Source organism: Phyllostomus hastatus, unplaced genomic scaffold, assembly GCF_019186645.2.
Source record: "Phyllostomus hastatus isolate PE091 unplaced genomic scaffold, TTU_PhHast_1.1 phas_contig_308, whole genome shotgun sequence".
Classification (NCBI taxonomy): Eukaryota; Metazoa; Chordata; class Mammalia; order Chiroptera; family Phyllostomidae; genus Phyllostomus; species Phyllostomus hastatus.
In genome coordinates this window covers 1488369-1515067 of record NW_025333848.1, presented here as the reverse complement: position 1 = coordinate 1515067, position 26699 = coordinate 1488369, and the positions used below count along the sequence as shown (strand labels likewise).

The window sequence follows — 26699 nt, the reverse complement described above, 5'->3', positions numbered from 1 at the left end:
TGTTATTCAGTGTCATTTTATCCACTACTATGACTTTGGTTAAAGTTGCTGAAAACAGCTATTAACTTATTATCATCTCCACCCAAGTTTTTTTTCTTCCTTTACTTCCACTTATTCCCTTTTGACAATGCGACTTTCTAAATATATCACTTATTCTTTCCTAGACTGATTGTGATAGTTAATTTTATGTATCATTTTGCCTGGGCTAAGGGATGAACAGATAGCTAATACAAAATTATTTCTGGATATATCTGTGAGGTTGTTTCCAGAAGAAATTAGCATTTAAATCAGTTGACTGAGTAAAGAAAATCCACCTTCAACAACAGTCAGGCCTCATCCAATTTGCTGAAGGCCCAAATAGACCAAGAGGAATGGCAAATCTCTCTTCATGAGCTGGGACATTCATCTTATGCCATTACACATCAGAGCTACTGATTCTTGGGCCTTCAGAATCTGTCACTAACACCAGCCTTTGTCCTGTGACTAGGGCTTATATTGTACTATTGACTTCTTTGGTATTCAGATTTGGACTGAAGTGATTTATAATATTGGCTTCCTGGATCTCCAGTTTGCACATGGCAGATTGTGGCATATCTATGCCAATCCCATAATAAATCTCTCTTTTTTTTTTTTAATGGAGAAGGGAAGGGAAGGAGAAAGAGAGGGAGAGAACATCAATGTATGGTTGGTTCTCATACTGGGAACATGGCCCACAACCCAGGCACATGCCCTGACCAGGAATCCAACCAGTGACCCATGACTCACAGGCTGGCACTCAATCCATTGAGCCACACCAGCCAGGATGAATCTCTTATTTTCTTATATCCTCTTGGTTCAATTTCTCTGCAGAACCTTGACTAATACATGGATTTTTATCGACCCAATTTTAATAGCTTGTGTTCTCTTACACTCTTGACCATTTTTTTCTAATTCTTCACTCATTATTTTAACTAGCACCCATTTTTCTCTAATAATTCTAACATCCTTTAAAAGGAGGCTATAACTTACCTTTGCATTCAAAGTGGCTTCTGCAAAATTGCTGCTTAACACATTTTCTCAAATATTTAATAAATGTATGCATTGATGGCCCAAAATTCATACCTCCAGATTCTTCTCTTCTTCTTTCTCTTTCTCCTATCATCCTCTCTGTTCTGAGCTCTAAACTTATATGTTTACATTCATGTACTAAAAACTGAACCCAATAGAGTTCACACTACAAATTCACCTGTTTTTATATTACATTTTAATGAAATGTATTAATATCCAATCATTGAAATATAAAGTTGATTTTATTTTGAATTTCTTCTCCTACCCCCTCTAAGAAAATTGGATTATATAAGATTGAGAAGAGAGGGATTAACACTATACAATGATGGGCCCATTTGCAACAACAACAAAAAATAACAACAAAAATGACAGGAATGGTGAAAAGGTTATTTCTAGGGCATGATGTGTATACTAGAAAAAGAAATTAGATGTGACCAAAATAATAGAATGGAGTAGAATAGTACAGAACAGTATAGAATAGATGTAGAAATAGTGACTGAAGAGACATTCATGATATGGCAAACAGATAGGACTAAATTTTTTAAGTAATTGAGAGACAAAAGAGATTTCTAAACAAGAAGTTTACTAGGTCATATTTGTTTTTCCTGACAGTGACTTTAGAAATTCTATATCATCCACTGATAGGCTCCTTCAATTAGAGTTTTATTTGAGTCACTGAATTTGCTCCATATTTTTTGATATTGCACAACTACTATTTATCTCCTTGAAGCCTGTATTAACCTCAGTTCTTGTTGTTTCTGTCAGAGTTATTAGAAAAGAATTTGGTGTTATGGTAGAAAACTTGGTTAATGTTAGTTGAGGAAAGAATAACCAAAGAAGAATTAAAGGTAGCATGTATTCTCAAATCTAGAATTTTTTTTTTAAATGGTAGAAAAGAAATGATGCAATAGCCACAGAAGACATACATGTTTGTATGTACTGGGGAATGATTTAATAAAGAGGGACATTTGATGATACAGGACAGAGAAGAAAGCTGCTATAATGATGCCTTGAGTAGATAAAGGAGGGGGAGAATGTGGAAACCTTGGTTAAGATCAGGGATAGTCTATTCATAGTAATACTGTATGAATGAGGGCACAATATGTGGACAATGATATATGCAGCTTAACAGCTATGGTGGTGGGACTTTGTGGAAGTTATTTTTTTCTATTTTTCAATAATATAGGAAGTAATGTTATTAGATGAGAGTGAGGATAAGGCATAAAGAGTTTGAGTTTTGAATGGAAAATGTATGGAAAAATTGGCCCTAGGCAAGTTTGTGAGTAAATGCACTAGTGAGATTAAATATAGATTTTGAGCTGCATTAAGGCCTATGTGAGATTAGTGGATATATCTTTGTCTAGTCACTATTAACTGAAAGGGTGTACGTGTGGGCTAGTCTAAGATTCAGTGTGATTCTTGGTGTTTTTTCAGTATAAGGAAGTAAGCAAAGGAGTTAAAGTATATTTGAGGGGATGATTAAGAACTGTTTACTATTTAAGTGGTCAATAAAGAGAGTGAGAATATGAGGAAAGCAAATGGCAATGAAGAAGGTAAAGGGTCATTAGATAATAAGATCTGACTCCAACAACATTTCTTGGAGTCAGAATAATGGAGGACATGATTTGGGAATGTAGGAGGCTGAATTTAGACCATAGGTCACTTCAAATTGAGATTATGGAAGGGTTCCAGGTATTAACAATAATAAAATTTTAGAGTATGACCGAAAGGGTTAGCAGAATAGGTAAGAAAACATGCAAGATCACTGGAAGTCAAGGAACTGAGTGTCTAGAATGTCGGAAGGATCACTAAACATTAGCAGAGTACTAGTGCTAGCGATATTAACAGTGAGCTGAAATCCTCAAGGAATAAGGAATATGATCAAGGGTTGGAAGGTGACTGAAATAGTCAGTGTTGTGGAGTGACTGTAGTAGCCTGCAGTCAAGGGAGTCAACACTAGAATCTTTTTAAATTATTTTATTGCTGTTCAATTACGGTTGTCTGCATTTTCCCCTCACCACGCCTCCCCCCACAGCCAAACCCACTTCCCTCCCTTGCTTCCACCCTCCCCCTTGGTTTTGTCCATGTGTCCTTTATAGTAGTTCCTGAAAACCCTTCCCACCATTGTCCCCTCCCCCTTCCCCTCTGGCTATTGTTAGATTGTTCTTAATTTCAGTGTCTCTGGTTGTATTTTGTTTGCTTTTTTCTTTTGTTGATTATGTTCCAGTTAAAAACACTGGAAATTTTTAGAGATGGAGGGAGGAAAGATGTTCTGGAAACTGTAAACAAGAGCAAAAAGAACTTTCAGGCTTAGTTGTACAAGGAATGTGGGGGAAAAAAGCCACCAACAAATGTTTGTGAAAGCTGCAGAAAACCTAACAGAGAAGTGGATTTCAATTAAAGCAAGAAGGTAAAGAGATGTTCAGTGAGTATTTGAGTTTACACAGATTTTGGTGGTGAATGAGAATGCCTTTCAGATGATGGAAAAGCTAGATTTTTAGACACCCACAAGGTTTTCAGAGTCAGAATAGATGTTCAGAGCCATATATATACCATTGAAAACTGTAGGGCAGCCACTACGGAATTTTAAAAAGAGGTGTAATAGATATTCTAAGAAAGGAGAGAAATAAAATTATATAAAATGCTCAAATAGAACCAAAGAAGGTGAAGGCAAGGGAGGAGGGAGAGAGGGAGGGTGGGGGAAGAGAGAGAGAGAGAGAGAGAGAAAATAACCCACCTGGTTCAAAGAGTAGAAAAAGATACAAACATGGCAGATATTAATTCAACTATATCAACAAACACTTTAAATGTGAATGGTCTAAGCACATCAATTAAAAGCCAGAGCTTTTTAGAGTGGATTAATAAAAGATACAACTATATGTTGTCTACAAAAAAACACTTTAATTGTAAAGACACTGGTTATATATAAAGGGTGGAGAAAGATGCATCATTCTAACACCAATCAAAATAAAACTGAAGTAGCTATATTAATTTCAGACAAAGCAGACTTAAGAACAAGAAAAATTATCAGATATAAAGAGGGGTATTACATAATGATAAAGTGGTCAATTCTCTAGTAAGGTATAATAATTTAAGAGTGTCTATACCTATCAAAGTAACATCAAATTATAAGAAGTGAAAACTGGTAGAACTAAAAGGAGAAATATTTTATGCCCCTAAAGGTGAAGTGAATTTCTTATTATTCATAACAAGTCCCTTACAACCAATTGCCTGAGTTCACATTAATAAGATGACTTTTGGACATCTAAGAGGGTAGAGGCTGGTTGCCAGCAACTACGTCAAGGGTACATTGAGACTATAAACACTGAAAGTGTGTGAGGACTATCTGAGAGTTTTGATTTGAGAGAGGTGACTCTTTCCTAACCTAAAAACTCTCTGAAGGCCCTTTTGATATTTGCTCCTACTGTGGCCAAGATGACTCCTTCATTGGCAGTGGTGTTGAAACCAAGCAGAAGTCTCAAGAGAGACAAGCTTTGGAGCATCTCAGCTTGCCTGCTAACACTGGTGTCACTGTTACCTTACAACATGATCTAGCTACGAAACTTTTGCTTTGTGCAGGAAGCTGCAAGTCAGCTCTTGATTAGTCCCTGACTCTCTCAAGTGTGCCTCCTCCTTGAGCAAAAAGGCACACCTCATGTCAAAATTTTTACTTTATTCTTCTCATCTCCCCTTGCCTAAAACAATAGTGTGATGAATTTGTCATAGGTTTGGAGTATGTTATTTCTTTATTTGGCTTATTAAGAGATATTACCTTGTATGTTTTGGCTTATAAAATTATTGTATTTCTCACAGTGAACCTGTGCTAAATAAATTGCTGGCAGGCAAAATCAATTTCTGGAGCCTAATTTTGCTGCCTCCACAAAATAAAACAAAAAGGTCACACTGATTCTCTTAGGGCCTAGAGTGAAAATATGTTTCTTACCACCAGACTCTAAATCTTATTCTTTAAGGACATTTGGATAGGCTATTGACTCTACATCATGCAATTTCTTTAGCTGAATTAAAAAAATAATATCAAGCATACCACTGAAAATATTCAAGCATCCTAACAGGAAGTAATAGTGAAAGAGGTATGGCAGGAACTTTTACCACACTGTGCAAATGAGAATCTAAATACAATTAAAGAAGGGATCGCTAACTGGATTAACGGTGACACTGCCATCATTTCAGTCTTGATACGCATTCGGAGGACCTTAATGAAGGAAATGTATTGACATAAATAAGAAAGGTAGTTGCAATGAAGAAGACTCAGACACCTGGAGGAAACGATGCCAGCCAAAAACATCACATGAAAGGAACTGTTGAAAATATTTCTTGTCTTTAAGACCACAGAGGATAAAAATGTTAAAAGCTGATCCCAGCCTAGAAAAGAGCATGGCAATTTGCTAAGGCATGGAAAGGATATTCAATCTGCTTAGTAAGTTGGACCACAGAAGAAGTTGCACCATTGTTCATGCTACTCTTAAAAAAATAAAATAAACCACTTTAATTCTCAATGTTTCTAATATACTAATATTATTTTTATTCCCATATTTACTTATAATCAAAAGTAATAGAGTTTTAATGTCTTGAGAAAAAGATTTTAAGGTCACAAAACAATAAAATTTTTTCCTTTGATTCTGAGATTTTTTTTTTTGCATAGTTTCAGCTTACCTGTGATATTTATATTTTGTAACATAATAAGCTATAAATTTGTGTTTACCTAGGACTAAAAATGTGGCATATCTACTTTGTTTTCACAAATATTAACTACTAGAGTCATTCAATTTTCCATTTCCATTGCTTCAATTGCTTCATTTCCATTGAATACTTCATGCTTCATTGTTTCAGCACTTGACACATTTAAAAAGATGCCAAACCTGTAACAAAAAATAAATAAAAATGAGTTGTATGCTTTATTTATTTTTTTTAAAAAAGAGACAGTTACCTCACAGATCCAATCTGCTATATCCAAAACATATTATTCTTTCCTTGATAAAAGAAAACAAAGTGACAATAGCTATGGTGATTCTCTACCCTCCTGTGAGAATTCACAGGAGACCTCAACTGTCTAGGATCCCGAGCTACCCTCTTGGCCTTGTGTTCTCAGTTTCACCTAAGAAGTTACTGAGTAACCTTGGCTTGCCCAGGACACTTCTGATTTATGCCCAGTGTCTTGATGTAATTATTAACAGTATCTCCTTTCACTCTCAAAAGTGTCCTAGTTTGGACAGTAAGTCATATGGTTACCCTGATTATAACTCTCTTAAAATACTTGCATAATCTTCATTTAATGAAGTGTGTAAACATATTATTTTATACAACATGTAAAGTAGTAGAATCAAAGCAGAGTTTTCTTGGTTCCACAGGGGCACTTTATTTTATATCATACAGGGTAATACCCTTGACTGTGATTTGATTTTGTGTTTATACTTTAGTGCCTTAGAAAATCAAGGGATGGTAATGTGAAAGGAAAGGCAGAGAAATATAGCAAAGCTTCTGACTTTCTACCTCCTGTGTTCTTAATTCCAAGGACTCCTTTTACACAGGTGATAGTCAGAGAAACATTCAAAATTAGTATACCAGGCATTCCTTCATTATTGACAAGATAGAAGGAACAGATTAACTCACAGGTCAAATTATATAATTTTGAAACATTATCTGCCATGCCATCTTTTTCTATCTTGGTGGATGTACAATTCAGATCCTTCAAGGAGACAGGTGATTGAAGACATGTAATGAACAGCTAAATACAAAAGAAACATCAGCTACTGCTCCTTTATACCTCTGGGAGCTAATTCGAGTACAATAAAACTGGATTCATATCATCAAAATTCCACTCAACAATCATTTCACTTATTCTTGGTTCCTTGTCCCCTTTCGCCTAGTGAAATTTTAAAACTTTCTTTCTTTATTTTCAAGTTTCCTATTTAATATCACTGCACTCTTAACATTCATCAGATGATAGGCAAAAGCAGAAAGTATCAGATGAGCTAAGTTCCTAGTCCCCCAAATACCACCATATCTACATCTGTAGGGGTTGTAATTTTCTTTTTTGCATTCACTGCAGAATGGTTCCCATTCATTCAAGACTAGACTTTCCAATGAGTACCCCCACAAATTTCCAACTTACTACCTCTCTCCTACTCCTTCAATCTTTCTCACTTCATTGGGGCCTACCCTGAAGTAAGTAATAATGTCTTTAAAGCTCTCCTGTTCTCATTTCTTTAGTGATATAAAACATAACTTCTCTTCCATTAACTTAAAAGACTCGAAAGAGAAAATCTGGAGTTTAAGCTTTATTTTACTGCTTCTTCCTCATTCCGATTTAAAGCCATCTCTATTCTCTCTGAGCACTGTACTTTTCATTTTAATATATGAAAGACCATTATTGAGTAAAATAACCATTTGCATGATTTACTGTTTTGATTCACCTTAGATAAAAGCTTCTGTAAGATGTATAAAGGTAGGGCTTATTATTACATCCCCAGAATTTAGCCTATGTTGCAGACCTTAGTAAACACAGGAGATATTTGTTTGAAAATAATCAAATGTTATCAATATTTAACCCACATTATTTTATTTATAACACTCTTGCCTGAGTCATCTTTTAATTAACTAACACTTTATTTTGAGTCATATGCTGGGCTTCAAAAATGGGTAGACTATAATTTGAGCCCACATTCTGGTACTTATTACTCATGTGACCTTAAGAAAATTTATTTATTCTCTATGAACTTCAATTTCCTCATCTGAAATTTAGAGTTAATGATAGGTATATCATAAATTGTTTTAAGGCTAAATAACATATTAGATAGAAAGGACTTTTCCAGTCTGTGGCTCATTATAAGCATATAACACGTAGTATTTGTCATCACTTGTGCATTATGTAACATTTTTTAGGTATTTTCACTGTTTTTTACAGTATTCTTGAAACTCCTTTTTTCCCATCAGCTTCTGTTCTTTCTCCCTTTTTCTTTAATCATTTATTCTTAAACAGTTGTGCTAGTTTCCTATTTATCTGACCCACATATAGTGTGGATATGTAGGTTTTTATCCTGTGGCTTCTCCTTTTTTCAATTTACCAAGTCATTTTGGATAGTTTTTAATTTACCAAAGCTTCCTTACCAAGCTCAAATTCCCCTTGATGGTGATGACTCATGTGTTATTCCCAAAAATATGGTAAACATTGATAAATGTTTGATAAGTAATTAATGTTTAATAAAATCATTGGTGGATATGTTTTAAAAAAATTTCTCCATTACTGTCATCTCCCATTCACCCCCAGGCTTGCATTTTATGTTCACATGATTCTCACAAGTACCATAAATTTGACATATTAATGTTTACATTCAATATCAGTTCCAAACATAAAAATGCTATACATATACTTGATAATTTTTTCTTTTTTATTTCTTGTTGTTCAGTTACAGTTGTCCTGCCTTTTTCCCCATTGCTATCCCCTACTCCATAACCCCCCACTCCAACAGTCAATCCCCGCACTTGCATTGTCCTTGTCCATAGGTCCTTTATACGTGTTCCTTGACTTGACCCTTCCCCTTCTTTCTCCCTGCTATGCTCCTCTCCCCTCACCTTTGGTCACTGTCAGTTTGTTCTTTATTTCCAAGTCTCTGATTCTACTTTGCTCATTTGTTTGTTTTGTTGATACATTCCACTTATTGATGAGATCATATGGTATTTGTCTTTCACCACTTGGTTTATTTCATTTAGCATAATACTCCCCAGTTCCATCCATGTTGTAATGAGGGATAAGCATTTTTTTTCTTTTTGCTGTGTAGTATTGCATTGTGTAAATGTACCAGAGTTTTTTGATCCACTCATTTACTGATGGGCACTTAGGCTGTTACAAGCACTTGGCTATTGTAAATTGTGCTGCTATGAACATTGGGCTGCATAGGTTCTTTTGAACTGGTAATTCAGGATTGTTAAGGTATAATCCCATCAGTGGGATCACTGGATTGAAAGGCAGTCCATCTTTAGTTTTTTGAGGAAATTCCCCGCTGTTTTCCACAATGGCTGCACCAGCCTGCATTCCCACCAACAGTGTACTAGGGTTCCCTTTTCTCTACAACCTCGCTAGCACTTGTTTGTTGATTTATTAATGATAACCATTCTGACCAGTGTGAAGTGGTATCTCTTCATGGTTTTAATTTGCATCTCTCTAATGCCTAGTGATGCTAAGCATTTTTTCATGTGTCTCTGGACCCTCTGTATGTATTCCTTGGAGAAATGTCTGTTCAGGTCCTTTTTGCATTTTTCAGCTGGATTGTTTGTCTTCCTGGTGTGGAGTCATGTGAGTTCTTTATATATTTTGGAGATCAAACACTTGTCTGAGACATCATTGGCAAATATGTTTTCCCATACGGTTGGTTCCCTTTCCACTTTGTTGATCTTTTCTTAGCTGTGCAGAAGCTTTTTAATTTGATGTAGTCCCATTTGTTTATTTTTTTTCCTTTATATCCCTTGCCCTAGAGGATGTATCAGTGAAAATATTGCTGCATGAAATATCTGAATTTTTTTGCCTATGTTTTCCTCCAAGACTTTTACAGTGTCATGACTTATAGTTAAGTCTTTTATCCATCTTGAGTTTATTTTTGTGTGTGGTTTAAATTGGTAGCCTAATCTCATTTTTTGCATGTACTTGTCCAGATGATAATTTTTTCTTATGTGTAAATTCAAGATAGAAAACTTAAAATTATCATAATCTGCTCTCTTTTCTTCATACCTCATACCTAATTAGGTTTAGCCTAAAACAATTTTATTTCAAGTTTTCTATTTTAATTTTTTATTGTTATTCTATTACAGTTGTCCCAATTTCCCCCTTTGACTGTTAATCCTATCTCTTAATTTTTCTCAATTTCTTAACTATTTTTTAATTTTTTTCTCGATTGAGGTGTTTCTATCCTTAATAAATTATCAAAATAATGCGTTAAACCAATAAAAAATCTTTCCTTTGACGTTCTAAGTACTCATTTTCTTATAGAAATAAGACCACAATTTTTAAAAATCAAACATGTGAAGAAGCCTTGTATATACTTCAGCTAGATTTAAAGTATTCTCAGTATCACAAATGGATATACAATAATGAATAAGACACATTTTCTGTCTTCAAGAAGCTAAAATCTAGCAGAACCCATTCAAAGCTATTGACTAAAAATATAATGATGAAAGAGAAAGCCCTGTATTGACAATAATATTTGCAAAGAAGCAACAAAATTGACACCTGAAAACTGAGTTGGATTAATCAATTCAAAAGGAACAAAATAATAAGGTAATAAAATCATAAAGGGCAAAAATCACAGAGACATGAAACTCATTCAAATTAATTATGATAACAAGATCAGTTGGGTTGGAGCATGTTATTACAGCAAATTAAACAACTAGATATTGATGGATAGTAAGCATTTGAGCATTCCACAGTTAAGAATTTGGCATTTTTTTCACTCAAATATTAATAAAAACAGTAACAGCAAAATAATCATGAACATTGCAGTAACTTTATCTGATTTCTTTGTATTTTAACTTTAATAATGCTAAGTAGGGCTGTAACATGTAAAAATAAGACAAATTATTTATATGATTGTACAAAGTGGACTATAGTCAAAACTATAATTTTTCATCAGTGTACAATCACCATAAGAGGGAGGAGAATTCCATGCTTTAGTTTTTATCTAATGTCTATTAATATATGCCTCAAAAGTAATTACAGGGGACAAGAAATGCCACAGATGTGTGTGTGTGTGTGTGTGTGTGTGTATACTTCAATAACTTACCTGTTGTGTCATGGACTGGTTACTCTAACAATTGTATATTCTTGCTATTTGAACCTGTGATATAAGAATTCTCCAATGACTCCCCTCAGAGGGAGGGGTCACTCATAAAAGGCATAAAGGCCATTTTTTAGTAACAGCCAAGGATTAATATTTGTCTTACCTGTACCCTTAACAATACCAAAATATTTCTGTGGACAGACTACAAATCATAACACAGACCTGAGTTATATTCCCAAATATTTCACTGTCACATCTCAGGGAGGAGGAATTACTTTTGCTCTCATTCTGACATTCGCATGCCTTTGAGCATGAGCAACATCTGAGGTCTGAAAAGCAAACAAGGAAAGTCTTTCACACTGTTACACACATATGCACAATATGCATGCAGAGATATACAATCAGTAAGCATATATATCAGAATTTCCAAACACCTGCATTATATATTGAAATGATTAACAAAGCATATGTTAAATGAGGTGATTGTTTAACATATGAGAGAAGGAAGAGAATATGATATGAAGTTAAATGGGATATGGATCTGAAACAATCTGAGATAGAAGAATTATAGATACGGAGGAAGAAAAATGATGAAGGGATTATAAAAAGCACTCAGAGAAAACTTCAGTGTGTTTAGATCATTGCAACAAGACCCTAGTCCATCTCTATTATACTAAATTCTCTACAGAAACCTCATCACTTTGCTATTTCCAGTAATGTTGCTTTAAATTATTTAGTGTTCTGCCATTGCTTTCAGGTTAAAATCCAAACCCTCCACATTATTTCCATGAACCTTAATGTCATTCTAATTTTATTCCTTATCAGTCTACACATATTTTGAATACCTTGAACTTTTCCTGAGAGTGTCAGGCTATTGCCCATCACTGTTATTTAATATGCTTTCACTTCCAGCATTGAATATTATACCCTAATCCAGTCTTGACTATCCATTCCAACTATATTTTTTTTGCATTATATATTTATGATTAGGTGCATTTCTTACACTGAGTTATAGTTATCTGTTCACTCCTCTGCTTTTCCTATCATATCACAAGATCTTCAAGATGAAGAATTGTTGAACTGTTATGCTGAAAACTGTATATTATCAAGGTCTCTTCTCAAGTGCTTGACACTTTTTTTCATAATGAAAGAAGGTAAGAAAGGAAAGAGTAAAGAGTGAAAGGAAGACAAATTAGTGAGATGGTATAGGATTTTCAGCAGGGGAAATGATGTGGTTCCTCCCTGAAGAAACTGAATAATCTAGTAAAGCCTAAGTGTATGCCATGATTGTTAGTGCCACACTTTATAACCATCTTCATTTGGGAAGTTTTCTGTTCATACATTCCACCCTGGTTTCCACTCTGAAAATATCCAGGTAGATTTCTCATCTCCAGAGAAATCTAAGAGAAAACCTATCCTGTTTTAATAGCAATAGTGTCAACCCAAACCAACCATTCATTTCTTTCTTAAATGTGAACAGAGAAGCAAGAATTATAACATATATTAGAGCACCAGCACATGACAGAGAATTCCAATTATAAAAGAAAAAGAAAAAACCCTATCTATCCTCACCCCCTGAAAAATATAGGAAAGACAAGAGTCATATTTTAAATGACTCCTCTAATTAGCATACTTAGATGATTCCCAAAGTAAAAACAAGATGCTACAAAAAACAACTCTCAAGAATCACATAAGATTTTATCGGGTTAAAAAATATGATTGTCAAAATAATAATCAATATAAATATTGATAAATAAAGTTTAGAAAATCCCCCATAGTCTAAAACCAAAAAGAGACGACAATTTGCAAATTTTAACATTTTAAGCAGAGATGTTATGAAAACAAAAGAAGAAAAAAAGTAGAAAACATAAATTTATTAGTAATAGCACATATTTTCCCTAAATTTGACATAAACTTTCAGATTGAGAAGGCCCACAAAAGGCACTCCAAATAAATGATTAAAAAATACTCATACCCAGAACATCCTAAGATTTCAACTCCTAAAAAGTGAAGAAAGTATTTAAAAGCTAAAATCAGGTCATTTTTATGGAATGAAAATCACACTGGGAACAGACATTAAAAACATTATTTGCTAGAGACAATGATGCAATCTTTTCAATATCCTCAAAGAAATTAATTTTTAACCTTCAAATTTTTATCCAGCCAAAAATAAAGACCTTCTCAGACATGCATATATACAGAATACTTATTTCCCATATACCCAACAAAATTACATTAAAATGGGAATTTAAATTAAGAAAAAAAGAAGAAAGAAGGGATTTAAGAGAATCCCTTTAATGAGATTTACTGAATTTAATGAGAGAGAGAAGGAAATTAGTTTGATAAAAGTAATGGTTAAATAACATACAAGGAAACTTAGTCAAGAAAGACAAAAAAAGGTTTTTTATAAATGGGTAACATATTCATAAATGGGTAGCATATTTCCATGTTTTTTTTTTAAATTTCAGAAATTGTTCAAGATTTTGAATCCAGTGAAAAGGCTGGAGAAAATTAGAGAACCCTAAATTACTGATGAGACTATATGAAACAAATAGATGATTTCACTCACCTTTGTCCGTCTGGTTTACTCTCTCATGCCATTTTGAGGTATACTCTTTCAACTCTTTTAATGTGCTTTCTAACGTCTCTTTGAAAGAAATGTGCTCACTTGAGATATTTTTATACATATCCAGATATAATGTTATACTTTTCTCCAACTGTTCTGTTATGTTTTGTTCCTTGTCATGTGCTGTTCCATTGCTGAAGGAGAGTTTTTGGTAATCTATAATTCATGGCAAGAGATTAGGCTTTAACACAAAATTTTGCAATAAATTATAATAATATTATAGTAGTTATTTAACAGTTTAATAGAAAACATATTAAAAGATAGCTACATGCATGTAGAACACCAACCTTACATACTTTTAAGATTAAAATTAATTGAGCTAAAAATGATTTATTACTCAATGGTGCACTAGTTCCTTGTTTATGGAAATGCCCAGATAAGTTTAAATGCAAAATGGAAAAAATCTACATGAAGCAGAAATTTCAAAATTAAAGACAGTGTAATTCAGTGTATTCCTGAGCCCATGTGTTGTGAATTTGAGTTTTTTGAAAAGTTATAACCATAATTTAAGGAGAGTTTGTAAGCACATGCCTCAGAATTAAAGAAAAAAATCAAAAGGCAGGGATCATGTCTCTAAGAACTTCAAAAGATTCATCCTTGCTTCGTGTGGCTCGGTGGATTGAGTGCTGGCCTACAAACCAAAGAGTCACCAGTTCAATTCCCAGTCAGGATACATGCCTGGGTTGCAGGACAGGTCCCATGTATGGGACACTCAAGAGGCAACCACCCATCAATGTTTCTCTCCTTCTCTCCTTCCTTTCCTCTTTCTCTAAAAATAAACAAAATCTTAAAAAAAAAAGAACTTCAGAAGATCCAGAAAGTTTCATAAGCTATCTATTCTGTGAATCATTACAACATAACCTGGCTTTTCTTGATAGATAGATGTTAATTACCTGGCAGCCCTGCAAATTAATAGAAACTTTAATTTTTAATTTAAGTTCTATAAAGATTGAATGAGATAAAAATCACCAAGATAAGCATTCAAGAAATGTTAGCAATTATAGTGGTAATCAGTTTCTATTTCCTCAGGATGCCTTTCTTCTTACTGTTGGGGGAAGGAATGAATGGGGAAGGGCACTTCCCACCAGCATCCAGGCTCGGGCAGACTCATGCCAAAATATGGAGTGTTTAAAAAAGTCTTTTAATTCTCAAATAAATAATTAATGGATATTTAAAGAAACAAATTATGGCAGAGGTTGGGGGAGTATTCAAGGAAAAGAAAAAATATGATCAATGTAGCAAAAGATAGAAACATGAAAGGCAAAAGGGTATTACAACTATAAAGTGTAAAATAAAAGGACACATATATGATCAAAGATTTTCCACTGATCATTTATTAATCATACAGAATTTAAAAAGTACTTTGGATACTCTGAACTGGAAATTGAGGAAAAACGTACCTATAGGTTATGGTTTGGGTGAACATTAAGTGAGACTGTGTGTGAAGAGCTTGAGAAAACATTAGTACTTAAAATATTAAGTAATACAATATCAAAATAATGTGATGTACGTGATAAAATGAAGGAACAGCCTCAGAGAAAAGGGGAAACTTACCCATTAACATCAGGGTTCCCAGTCCAGCCATCACTGCTAAATTAAGCATCAGCACAGTGAAAGCCACAAGGCCCCACACTTTCCATGGATTACAATGTCCTATGAGGAAGCACAAATTCAGAAGAATGAGATGAAAAACACCCTTGATGCTACTCTCTCTTTCCCTAATTCCTCTGCACCTCTGTGTATAAGACCATTTAACTCTACTTTATTTTAATGAAAAAAATAATTTGCAAAGTCAAGCAGTCCCCATTTATGTGAATTCTCTAGATTCACATCTAACACTAAAAGCACAATTTCACATAAATGTAATAGTCATATTCTGAGTATTTTTATGGACACTGCCTGGTTTATAATTTATCAGTCTTCCCCCTACCCCATCTTCCTAATCTTGCTTTCCTTGGTCTATCTTCCATCTCCATGTAATCAGTGTTGACCACCTGCAGTATATTCTTCCTTACTTGTCCACACTAGTATTGAAGTGTATTACTTAATCCAATTTCCTGCTCATTCTCTGATGATTGATCTTTTCAGGTGTTCTCTTTAATATCAGCTTCCTAGGAAATCATCCATTTCCTTTAGATTTTCAAATTTGTTGCCATTATTTGCATAGACTATAGTAATATGTATTTATTCTCTCCGAGTTTATGGGTATACTTTAAACTATTCCTAATATCTGATAATTTTGCTTTTGTCATTTTTCCTTAATTTGGTATTGGGTTCCTTTAAATGAAACCAGTGTTCAGATTACATTCTGTCTTCAAAATTATTCTATTTTTAACTTAAACTTTTAAATTTGTTGATTCTCTCTTATTTTACTTTTATTAAAATATGTGTTAATATTCTCCAGGTCCAGCCCTGGCTGGCGTAGCTCAGTGGATTGAGCACGGGCTGCAAACCAAAGTGTTGCAGGTTCCATTCCCAGTCAGGGTACATGCCTGGGTTGCAGGGCATGACCCCCAGCAACCGCACATTGATGTTTCTCTCTCTCTCTCCCCGCTTCCCTCTCTAAAAATAAATAAATAAAGTCTTTAAAAATATATATATATTCTCCAGGTCCATCCAGAAAATTATGTAAGTGAATTAAGCCACTCAGTGAAAGAAAAATACCACATATTTCACTTATACATGGAATCTAATGAACACAATATACTAACAAACAAAACAGCAGCAGGAAGTAGGGGGATGGGAGAAAGATGGGATGAAAGATGGTGAAAGGATTAACCAAAGAATATTTATGTACATCCCATGGACATGGACAACAATGTGGAGATTGAAAGTGGACAAAGGGAGAGAAAGCAGGAACTCTAACAGCATAAACAATAAAAATAAAATTAAAAAATAAATATATATATAAGATAATAAATATATATATAAATAAATATATGTAATATTTATATATAAATATTATATATAATATTTTATATATATAAAATATTTATTAAGTTTGGCTAGTCTTTCTTCTCTGATAATGAAATATTTGAGGTGATAAATCTTTCTCTTTGATAGCGTTAGCTGTTTTCAAAAAGATATTTTTGTGTTACTTTTTTAAAATATATTTTATTGATTATGCTATTACAGTTGTCCCATTTTCCCCCTTCATTCCCCTCCACCCTGTACACCCTCTCCCACCCATATCCCCCCCTTTAGTCTTGTCCATGTGTCATACTTATAAGTTCTTTAGCTTCTACATTTCCCATACTATTCTTACCCTCCCCCTATCTATTTTCAACCTACATTCTATGCTACTGATTCTCTGTACCTTTTCCCCCTCTCTCCTCCTCCCATTCCCCTGTTGCTAACCCTCCATGTGATCCCCATTTCTGTGGTTCTGTTCCTGTTCTGGTTGTTTGCTAAGTTTCTTTTGGTTTTGCTTTAGGTGTGGTTGTTAATAATTGTGAGTTTGCTGTCCTTTTACTATACATGTTTTTTCTTTATCTTCTTTTCTTAGATAAGTCCCTTTAACATTTCATAAAATAAGGGCTTGGTGATGATGAACTCCTTTAACTTGACCTTATCTGAGAAGCACTTTATCTGCCCTTCCATTCTAAATGAGAGCTTTGCTGGATAGAACAATCTGGGATGTAGGTCCTTGTCTTTCATGACTTGGAATATTTCTTTCCAGCCCCTTCTTGCCTGTAAGGTCTCTTTTGAGAAATCAGCTGGTAGTCTGATGGGAACTCCTTTGTAGGTGACTGTCCCCTTATCTCTTGCTGCTTCTGGGATTCTCTCCATTTTTACCTTGGCTAATGTAATTATGATGTGCCTTGGTGTGTTTCTTCTTGGGTCCAACTTCTTTGGGGTTCTCTGAGCTTCCTGGATTTCCTGGAAGTCGATTTCCTTTGCCAGAATGGGGAAGTTCTCCTTTATTATTTGTTCAAATACATGCTCAATCTGTTGCTTTTCCTCTTCCCCTTCTGGTACCCCTATAATTCGGATGTTGGAACATTTAAAGATGTCCTGGAGGTTCCTAAGCTTCTCCTCGTTTTTTTTGAATTCTTATTTCTTCATTCTTTCCTGCTTGGTTGTTTCTTGCTTCCTTCTGGTCCACTCTAATGTTTTGAGTCCCAGTTTCTTTCCCTTCACTATTGGTTCTCCGAGCATTTTCCTTCATCTCTTTTATGGTAACCTGCATTTTTTCATGTAATTTGCGCCCAAAATCAACCAATTCCATAAGCTTCCTGATCACCAGTGTTTTGAACTGTGCATCTGATAGATTGGCTATTTCTTGGTCGCTCAAAAGGATGAGTCCTGGGGGACTGATCTGTTTGTCTGTTGGAGACATGTCTCTCTCTTTCTCTCTTTTATTTTTCCGGTCTGGTCACTCTTGTTACAGTGAGGGGCGGAGCCTTAGGTGTTCATCGGAGCTGGGCACCCCAGTCGCTAGATTGTGACGTTGTATGTGGGGGCAGGGGCGGGAGGGAACAATGGCGGTAGCTCCGCTCTCCTGGGATCTCAGTCCCTTCCCTGAGATCCTGGGTTGCACACTCTACCCTGGTCCACAATGCCACCTCACTGGGTCCACCAGCCGCCATTGGCAAACTCAGGGTCCATCGCTGCAATCTTGTGCATCCCAGAAGGCTTACGCACTCCCAGTTGCCTTATGCGCCCAGTTCTCCCTGATCTCCTCGCACCCGCTCCTCCTCTCTGTCCCTCCTACCGGTCTGGATGAACAGGTCTACTTCAACTTCTTGGCTGTCCAACTTCCATTCAGATAAATTCTCTATCACTTCTGAGTGTTATTCTGCCTCTAAATTGTTGTTGTTCTAATCTTGGTTGTGCATGGAGGTACGGTGCGTCCACCTATGCCTCCATCTTGCTGGAAGTCCTGTTACATTTTAAATATCTGTAATTTCATTTGTTTTGTTTTTTAATCAAAATATTATTAGAAATATATCTTTTCCCAAGTATTTAAGATTATTTGGATTATTCTAATATTATAGCTCTTTTATTGTATTATAATCAGGAAGATAGAGGTCTATTAATTTCTAAAATTTCAATATTTAGTAGCTTTTTAAAAAGTAAATTACTCTTTGCTCTAAAGATACACTATCTGAAGAATTTACAATTATATAAAATATGTGTATTTTATCTATTAAGTAAGTGTAATAATTTAATTATTGAATCACTTATTTCATATTTATCAGATTTTTGTTAGGTATTCTATAGTAACAAAAGTAGTATATAAAAGCCCTGAGTCAGATTTACTTCAAATAAAACCTCCTTTTATAATTTTTGTTTTATATATTTACCTCAATCTTTTTGGTGTATATGGGTTTATGGTTTTTAGATTTAGTTCATGAATTATAAATTTGATCATTACTAAACATGCATTTTCCTGATGTAATCCAGACTTAATTTTTTTTACTTTTTCTTAGTACTTGAGAAGTTCCACTTGTATATCTTTCTTCTTCTATTAGTTACTAGCCCTTAGACAACAACCTTACTGCCTCCACCAAAGTACTCTAATAATTTACAGTTTGAGTTACAATAATATAATATTATATATAATTATCAATCCCACTGCCCAACCTGAGCTTTTATAATATCTTCCTCACCCTTTCTCTCCCTGATCTTAGGTTTTAATGTGAGAATTTTGTAAAATTTGTCCTAGATTATTAAAAACTCTCTCTTGGAATACATTTATTTCATTGCAAAAATAATTTAACACTTACTATTATAATTTTTATTGTAGTCATCCATCATCAGCTATTACTTTTTTACATTCCTCTAAAGTTTCCCTTATTAATTCTGTGTTTAGAAAATTTCTTGAGTATGTTTCTCACTTGAAATATATGATGATTTTCTATTTTATTAGAATGGATGAATTTAGGATGAGTAAATGGTAATAATTTCTCTCCATTTTTACTTAGTATTAGAAGGTATCTAATTGTCCTTTCATTATTCCCTTGTTTATATCTGTTATTTTTGCTGTTTACAGAATCTTAGTATTTACCTATTAAATCACTTGGCTTTATTACTCAAGTCTATCATGATTTTAATATCTCTTTAATTTTGAATAATTTCTTCCATATGATCTTCCAGGATATGCATGGGGCCTTAAGGATCTTTACTTTTTCTTTCAATTCATCCACTAAATTTATTACAGTGAAAGTCATATTATTTCAGTTTAAATTTTTGTGAGGCTATAACTTAATATCTTAAATGATGTTATTATGTTGGGTGCTTATTGTGCTTGTCTTTCTCTTCCAGGAATTGTTTGGAGTCTTTGGCTTTTTGTTCCTCTTCTGGCCTCTGAGTCCCCTAAGACTAGTAGCTATTTTTAATTGTTTTGTCTTAATTTTATTTACTCTTGTGTTTGACAATAAGCTTTGGAGTACTTTGAGAACCATTAAACCTTTGCATGATGGAAAGCACATATTTCTTTCACTATGTGTCAAGGGAATACCAGATGACAAGCTGTTAATTCTATGATCCATGAAAAATGATACCCGGTCCAGTATTTTCTCAGATGCAAAGGTTAGCATGCTCTATGATTTAGAATTACAGAGGACTGGTTCTGCATGCCTGTTCAGTTTGGATGCTAATCCTCTGAGGCCAGAAAGATAAGTAAGTCCTCTTGAGACGACACAAGAAGACTGGCACCACTTTTCCTATATGGAGTCCAATAATCTCAAGAGACTAGGCCCTTTTCTTTTCTGGGAATCTCTTAACTAACACAGAAATAAACAAATCCACTACCCCTTCATCTCATTGGAATTTCGAGTTTTGGACATATACTGTACATACCTTCAATGCTCTGTCTATGCTAGCTCCATTCAGGAGAGGTATTTGATAATAGAAAATGAGGAAAAAAGAAGAATAAAAGTACATTTAAGTTAACTGAAATGTTGATTGATCAGTTTTGAATTAATTGTTATACATAGATCTCATTCTTCTCTCCTGGTTTTCTCTAAAAACTCCAATAAAATGTAGAAAGAGGATTAAAGAAGGCATAGATTCATGATTAAAAAAAGAGGAACAAAACCAAAGAAATGAAATTTTGGAAGGTAGACTAGTAACTTTGTGAGCCCTGAGAAACTGAAACAAAGTCAGCATAGGAGAAACAAAAGAAGCAAGATAATTCTCATTTAAGAACCCAAAACAGCTCCAGGAATTGATGATATCAGGTACTTTCCATGTGGAGGTATAAGTGATCTGAAAACTGATCACTTATGTGCCTAAATATCCATGTAAGATACAAGCAGACTCCCCTTATCAGTATTTTTCTTCCATTCCATAAAACTGAGTTACCCTCTCTCATCCATTCTCCTAGGAGACTGCCTGGGGCAGTATATTGGAGGATTCATCTCCAGAGCAATTAACTGGCCAAAGACAGTGAAAAAAATCTACCAACATTGACAATGGAGTTTTTCAGTGAATTGCCCCAGTCCATGTAGGCTATATTTAATAAGCCAATGACATGTACACATGGGACCAACAAAACTGATTTGTTATCACACTCTTACAGGTAACCAAACATCACCAGATATTTGAAGAAAACTGACAACATGAAAGACTGAGGGAAAAATAAAACACAGATGAGCAATTTAGAAAAAGCAAAGCTAACACAATGATGAAATTTCAAAATTTCTGTAAATACACTTCCTGGTGGAATTGTAAATGTGGAAAATGGTTTTGACAATTTATTATAAAGTTAAACATACTCCAATCAAATCTAGAATTCTACTCCTAGGTAGATAGTTACCTAATATAATTTCTAAAAAATATTTCTACAAAAAGACATGCACATAAAAGCAGCTTTATTTATACTAGTCCCAAACTGGAAGCAACTAAAACATCTACCTACAGGTGAATGGATAAATATTGTGGTGTATCCATGCAATGGACTGCTACTCAGCAAAAAAGGAATTAGCTACTAATCTGCACAACATGGGTGAATTTCAAAAACACTATGCTAATGAGGACTTCCAGCCAAGACAGAGGCATAGCCAGATATGCTTTGCTTCCTTGCACAACCAAAAGAAGGACAACAATCAATTTAAAAACAAAAACAACCAGAATTGCCAAAAAATCAAACTGCATGGAAGTCTGACAACCAGAGAGTTAAAGAAGAAACATTCATCCAGACTGCGCCACAACACAGTGAAGTGGGTTGTCCTTTAAATATAGTGAATACTTAAAGCTCTGCCCCTTACATTGCAACAGGTGCACCACGACAAATAAATGCAGCCCAAATAAAAGAACAGATCAAAACTTCAGAAATAGAACTAAGTGATGAGGAAATAGCCAACCTATCAGATGCAGAGTTCAAAATACTGGTAATTAGAATGATCACAGAAATTATTAAGTATAGCCATAAAATAAAGGAAGAAGTGAAGGCTACACAAAGTGAAATAAAGAAAAATATACAGGAAACCAACAGTGAAGGGAAGGAAACTAGGACTCACATCAATGATTTGAAACAAAAGGAAAAAATAAACATTCAGCAGGAACAGAATGAAGAAACAAGAATTCAAAAAAAATGAGGAGAGCTTAGGAACCTCTGGGACAACTTTAAATGTTCCAACAAATGAATCATAGGGGTGCCAGAAGGAGAAGAGGAAGACCAAGAAGTTGAAATCTTACTTGAAAATATAATGAAAGAAAACTTCCCCAATCTGGTGAAGGAAATAAACATGCAAGTCCAGTAAGCTCAGAGTCCCAAAGAAGCTGGACCCAAGGAGGAACACACCAAGACACATCATAATTAAGTTACCCAAAGTTAAAGATAAGGAGACAATTTTAAAAGCAGCAAGATAAAAGGAGACAGGTACCTTCAAAAGAGTTCCTATAAGACTGTCAGTTGATTTCTCAGAAGAAACCTTACAGACAGAAGGAGCTGGAAAGAAGTATTCAAAGTCATGAAAAGCAAGGGCTGACATCCAAGATTACTCTATCCAGCAAAATTATCATTTAGAATGGAAGGGCAGATAACGTGCTTCCCAGATAAGATCAAGTTAAAGGAGTTCATCATCACCAAGCCCTTATTATATGAAATGTTAAAGGGACTTATCTCTGAAAAAGAAGAAGATCAAAACTGAACAGTAAAATGACAACAAACTCACAAATATCAGTGACCAAACCTAAAAAAACAAAAACAAAAACAAACTAAGTAAACAACTAAACAGGAACACAATCACAGAAATGGAGATTACATGGAGGGTTATCAGCAGGGAGGGGGTGGAGTGAGAATGGGAGGAAAAGGTACAGGGAATAAGAAGCATAATTGGTACAAAATAGACGGGGGAAGGTTAAGAATAGTATAGAAAATGGAGAACCTAAAGAACTTATATGTATGACCCATGAACATGATCTAAGGGTGGAGGAATGCTGAAGGGAAAGAGGGTACAGGGTGGAGGAGGATAAAGGGGAGAAAGAAAATGGGACAACTGTAATAGCATAATCAATAAAATATACTTGAAAAAAATTTGAGTTATGCTGATGAAAGAAGATAGTCATGAAGACTATATGTTATTCAAATTAATTTTTATTAAATTCTAGACCCGGCCGAATAGTCCAGTATGATGGAAAACAGGTCAATGATTATCTGCAGCTAAGACTGTTGATAATGCAATGATGGTAGCTTGGAAGTCACACAAGTGTCTTTTGAAGGTGACAAATATATGGTGTATATTAATTTTGGTGGTACATAGATATGTATTTGTTAAGTACAATAAACTATACAGTAAATATGAGAATATTATTTTGTATTTAAATTATACTTCAATAAGGTTGACTCGAAAATATAATTTTTAAAAAACTATCAGAGAAGTTAAGATTTTTCTATATACATAAGAATAAAATATTATAAAGAGCCTTTAGAAAACAAGAATTTGATGAAATAAAATAATACTAAGAACATATTTTCTGATGGGAAAATTAAAAGACAATTTAAGAAAAATCACCCATAAAATATAAGAAAAGGACATAATCATAAAAATTGGTTTGTTTAGTGTTATAAAAATAAGAAAAATCCAGAAAAGGATATGAAAACTCTGGGGGTAGATGGAGAAAATAATAAAAAAAGAGATGGCTTCCCATATAGGGCATGAGTGCATCCCCTTGTGTTTACCCTCCTTATTTCATTTCTCAAAATTTTTCTACCTTTTACTTTTAAAAGTAATCTCTAATTTTTATGCCACAACATCTCACATAATGTCTCTTTTTAAATTTCCTTTTGACCCAGTGGCTCTATTTATTCCAATAGTTCTTGCCTTTCATGGCTCTGCTCTCTGCCACCTCAATTGCGCTCTCAGCTGCCTCTGGTCTGTTTTCAGCTGCACCATTCAGCTCCAATTCTGGCATTTCATGATTATCTTTACGGGGAGAAAAATGTAAAAACATTTAAAAAATTTAAAAATCATTCTTTGTTCTAGTCCTCTTTTTACTTTCTAACTATTCAGATATCCCCACTATTTTTGACTTGATTTTGATAACAGATATTTTTCTTAATACACAAACTCTTTGTGACCCTTTACAAAAGTGAAATTCAAGCAACCTACCCAGATCAATAAACAATAAAACAATAAAAATATTATGAAAAATTTAATAACAATTGTTTAGGATTGGGAAATATGTGACTGAACATAAATGGCTTCTCCAGTTTTATAACCTCCTGAGATCAGTTGTCTATGATATTAATTGGATGGTAATGATATAATACCTCTATACACACATATCCTTCATCAAACATCATAAAAAGGATGACTCTATTTGGGAAATTTGTCTCTAAAACGTAATCTACTAACCCGATGCCTAAAATTCTATAATCAGATTTGTTTATATGGACTGCTTTTTCTTCATCATTTGAATATGAAATACTTTGGGGTAAATAAGCAAATTAAAAGTTCCACATATCTATAAATGTAATTTTATATTAAAACCTAAAGGACTTAAAAACAAATTTAAAAACATACAAAAATATTAAAATATATAAATAAAAAGTTATAAAGAACAAAAATAATCTCAGGAATGCACAAGAAACCATATATCTCATTGCAATAACAATATTTCAGTAAATATGATTTTGATGTTTTCAAAAGTTATCTTCCTACTGTTTCAGTGTTATATCTAACTTTCTAGGGGTTGAATTGTTGGATACAACAAACTGCAATTATGTGGACTGGAATTATGTTGGAATACGGAGGCTTCAGTCTATTCCATTTTAGAAAGAAATGTTTGCATCACTGAGTAGAGTGTGATGGTCCTTTGAATTTCATAGCATATGTCTATTTAATATCTTTTAGCAGTTAAATTAAAACCCTAGAGAATTATTTTCATGCTGTTACTGTTTTTCCTTCCCCTAATAGCCTATAATCTCTAAAAAATACAAGAAATGCTATTGTGGTGACACCAGGAATCTGGATTTCCAGAAGCTTTGACTACAGTCTTCTTTTATACTCTATAATGATCTTACAAACTAAATAAGATAGATAAATTTAGGGTCTGGCATAGCAACTTTATTATGAACTAGCACTCCATAATGGAATCTCAGAAGAGTCTAACAGCCTTGAGTTGAAGCCAGGAGGACCCACCAGTAGTATAGCTGAATAGTCTTTGATCTGTCTGATCCTGCATAGAGGATCTTACCTGTTCTCTTGAGACTGCAGCTTTCCTGGAGTTTCTTTGACTTAGAAGGATTCGGAAATTGGAGAGTAGCATAGGTCACTTCTTCAGACATTACTGAACAAAGAAAGCACAATTCAATCACTCTGTGCGCTGTGCTATCACCCCGAAGTTGTTCTTGCTGTTGTTGGGTGATTCGTGCATATGGGGACTAGGTTGAGTGAACTGCCTTTGTAAAACACAAGGAAAAAATAGTGTGTCAAAAACAGAACTGTTACTTCTGCACACGTCTTATCTCCCTTTTCTAACTTCCTTCAGTAAAGCGTCAAGTTGAAGAAATGATCTTAAGAGAAAAATGTGGGTTTTAAGCATAAATATATATTTTTTAATTTGTGGAAAAACCATACAGATACCCAGACTCAAGACTACCCTGTGAAAATACAAATTCAAGTATATTTATTCCTGCATATATGAAATTGTTAATCACATTGTGCCTGTGAAAACACTGTTACAATTTCACGTAGTACTTAACCCACTACTAACTCCCAGAAAACCACAGGTGAGTTAATTCTGAACAAAATGTTTTTCTTTTCCTTTTTTACTTCCTATTTTTTTTTAATTAAAGAAAGTCCTGAGAAGTTAGTTACAAACAGTATATTAATGGACAAGAAAAAAGGCTGGTATAGTTTAAAGTGGCAGTTCTTTCTTTAGAGTGCACTCATCAAGATAGGATCTGGTTTCTGATTATTTGAGTTTTGGGAGGAAAGTAGTATATATATTTATATTAACCTATTTTAAAGATTGCAGAATTGAAATTCAGGGAGACCGAGTGCCCTGCTTGTGATCCAGCACAAGATTAGTCAGTGGACAGCATGCTCACTGTGTCCTGATTATCTGGCATATTGACAACCATATGATACATCTTCAATTGGTATCTCTAAATGGATAAAGTATTAATTCATTAATAAATAATCCCAGTATTGCTCAGTGTAAAGAAACTGTTAAATGTTCTCATTAATAAAGACACCTGTATTGACTTTCAAGAGAGATTAAGCATTGTGCAATAGGCTTACAGAGGAAAATCACACGTAAACAATCTAACCTTACACATAGAGGAACTAGAAAAAGAAAAACAAACACAGTCTGAAGTGAGTAAAAGGAAGGAAATGATAAAGATCAGAGCAGAGAGAAATTAAATTGAGTCTAATAAACAATAAAAAAGATCAATATACCAAGAGCTTGTTCTTTAAAAGGATAAACAAAATTGATCACATTTTAACTAGACACATCAAGAAAAAAAAGATGAAGAGCCTAACCAAATAAAATGAGAAAAAATCCAAGATGAGGTTGGAGTAGGTGGAAGTTACACTCACTTCCTGTCAAGACCCATTTGGAATTGCTGCTGAAATATAGAGCAAGTAACCTGAATAACCAACTGAAGACTACCTCAAGAGAAGTGTTACAGCCAAGGATTTCTGAAAGAAGCCATATTGATACTACTAAGAAGGATAGAAATGTTCAAAGGACTGGTCCCACTCTTTGGAGTCAGCTGCCTGGATGGGGTGTAGAGGTCTGGGAAAATTCAGGGTGTGTCTGTGACTAAGCTGTGTGGT

At 34.3% G+C, this 26699-nt stretch overlaps 1 protein-coding gene across 1 annotated transcript; it reads right to left on the bottom strand.

Annotated features, from left to right (window-relative positions):
• Nucleotides 1-3926: 3926 nt before the first annotated feature.
• Nucleotides 3927-25312, bottom strand: LOC123819383. The gene is made up of 6 exons (XM_045839706.1): nucleotides 25111-25312; nucleotides 23736-23837; nucleotides 15019-15117; nucleotides 13408-13620; nucleotides 11061-11167; nucleotides 3927-5927 (listed from the first exon to the last, which is right to left on the bottom strand). Exons 1-6 carry the CDS (start codon nucleotides 25199-25201, stop codon nucleotides 5895-5897), a joined length of 645 nt encoding a protein of 214 aa, XP_045695662.1. The 5' UTR covers nucleotides 25202-25312; the 3' UTR covers nucleotides 3927-5894.
• Nucleotides 25313-26699: the final 1387 nt, after the last annotated feature.

Excerpts from the sequence above, each read along its gene's own strand:
- LOC123819383 (XM_045839706.1), bottom strand. The coding sequence starts at position 25,201 with ATGTCTGAAGAAGTGACCTATGCTACTCTCCAATTTCCGAATCCTTCT. Across the intron at positions 23,838-25,110 it reads CTGCAGTCTCAAGAGAACAG|ATAATCATGAAATGCCAGAA; the intron begins GTAAGATCCTCT and ends CTCCCCGTAAAG. Across the intron at positions 5,928-11,060 it reads TATTTGGGAATATAACTCAG|GTTTGGCATCTTTTTAAATG; the intron begins GTCTGTGTTATG and ends TTTTTGTTACAG.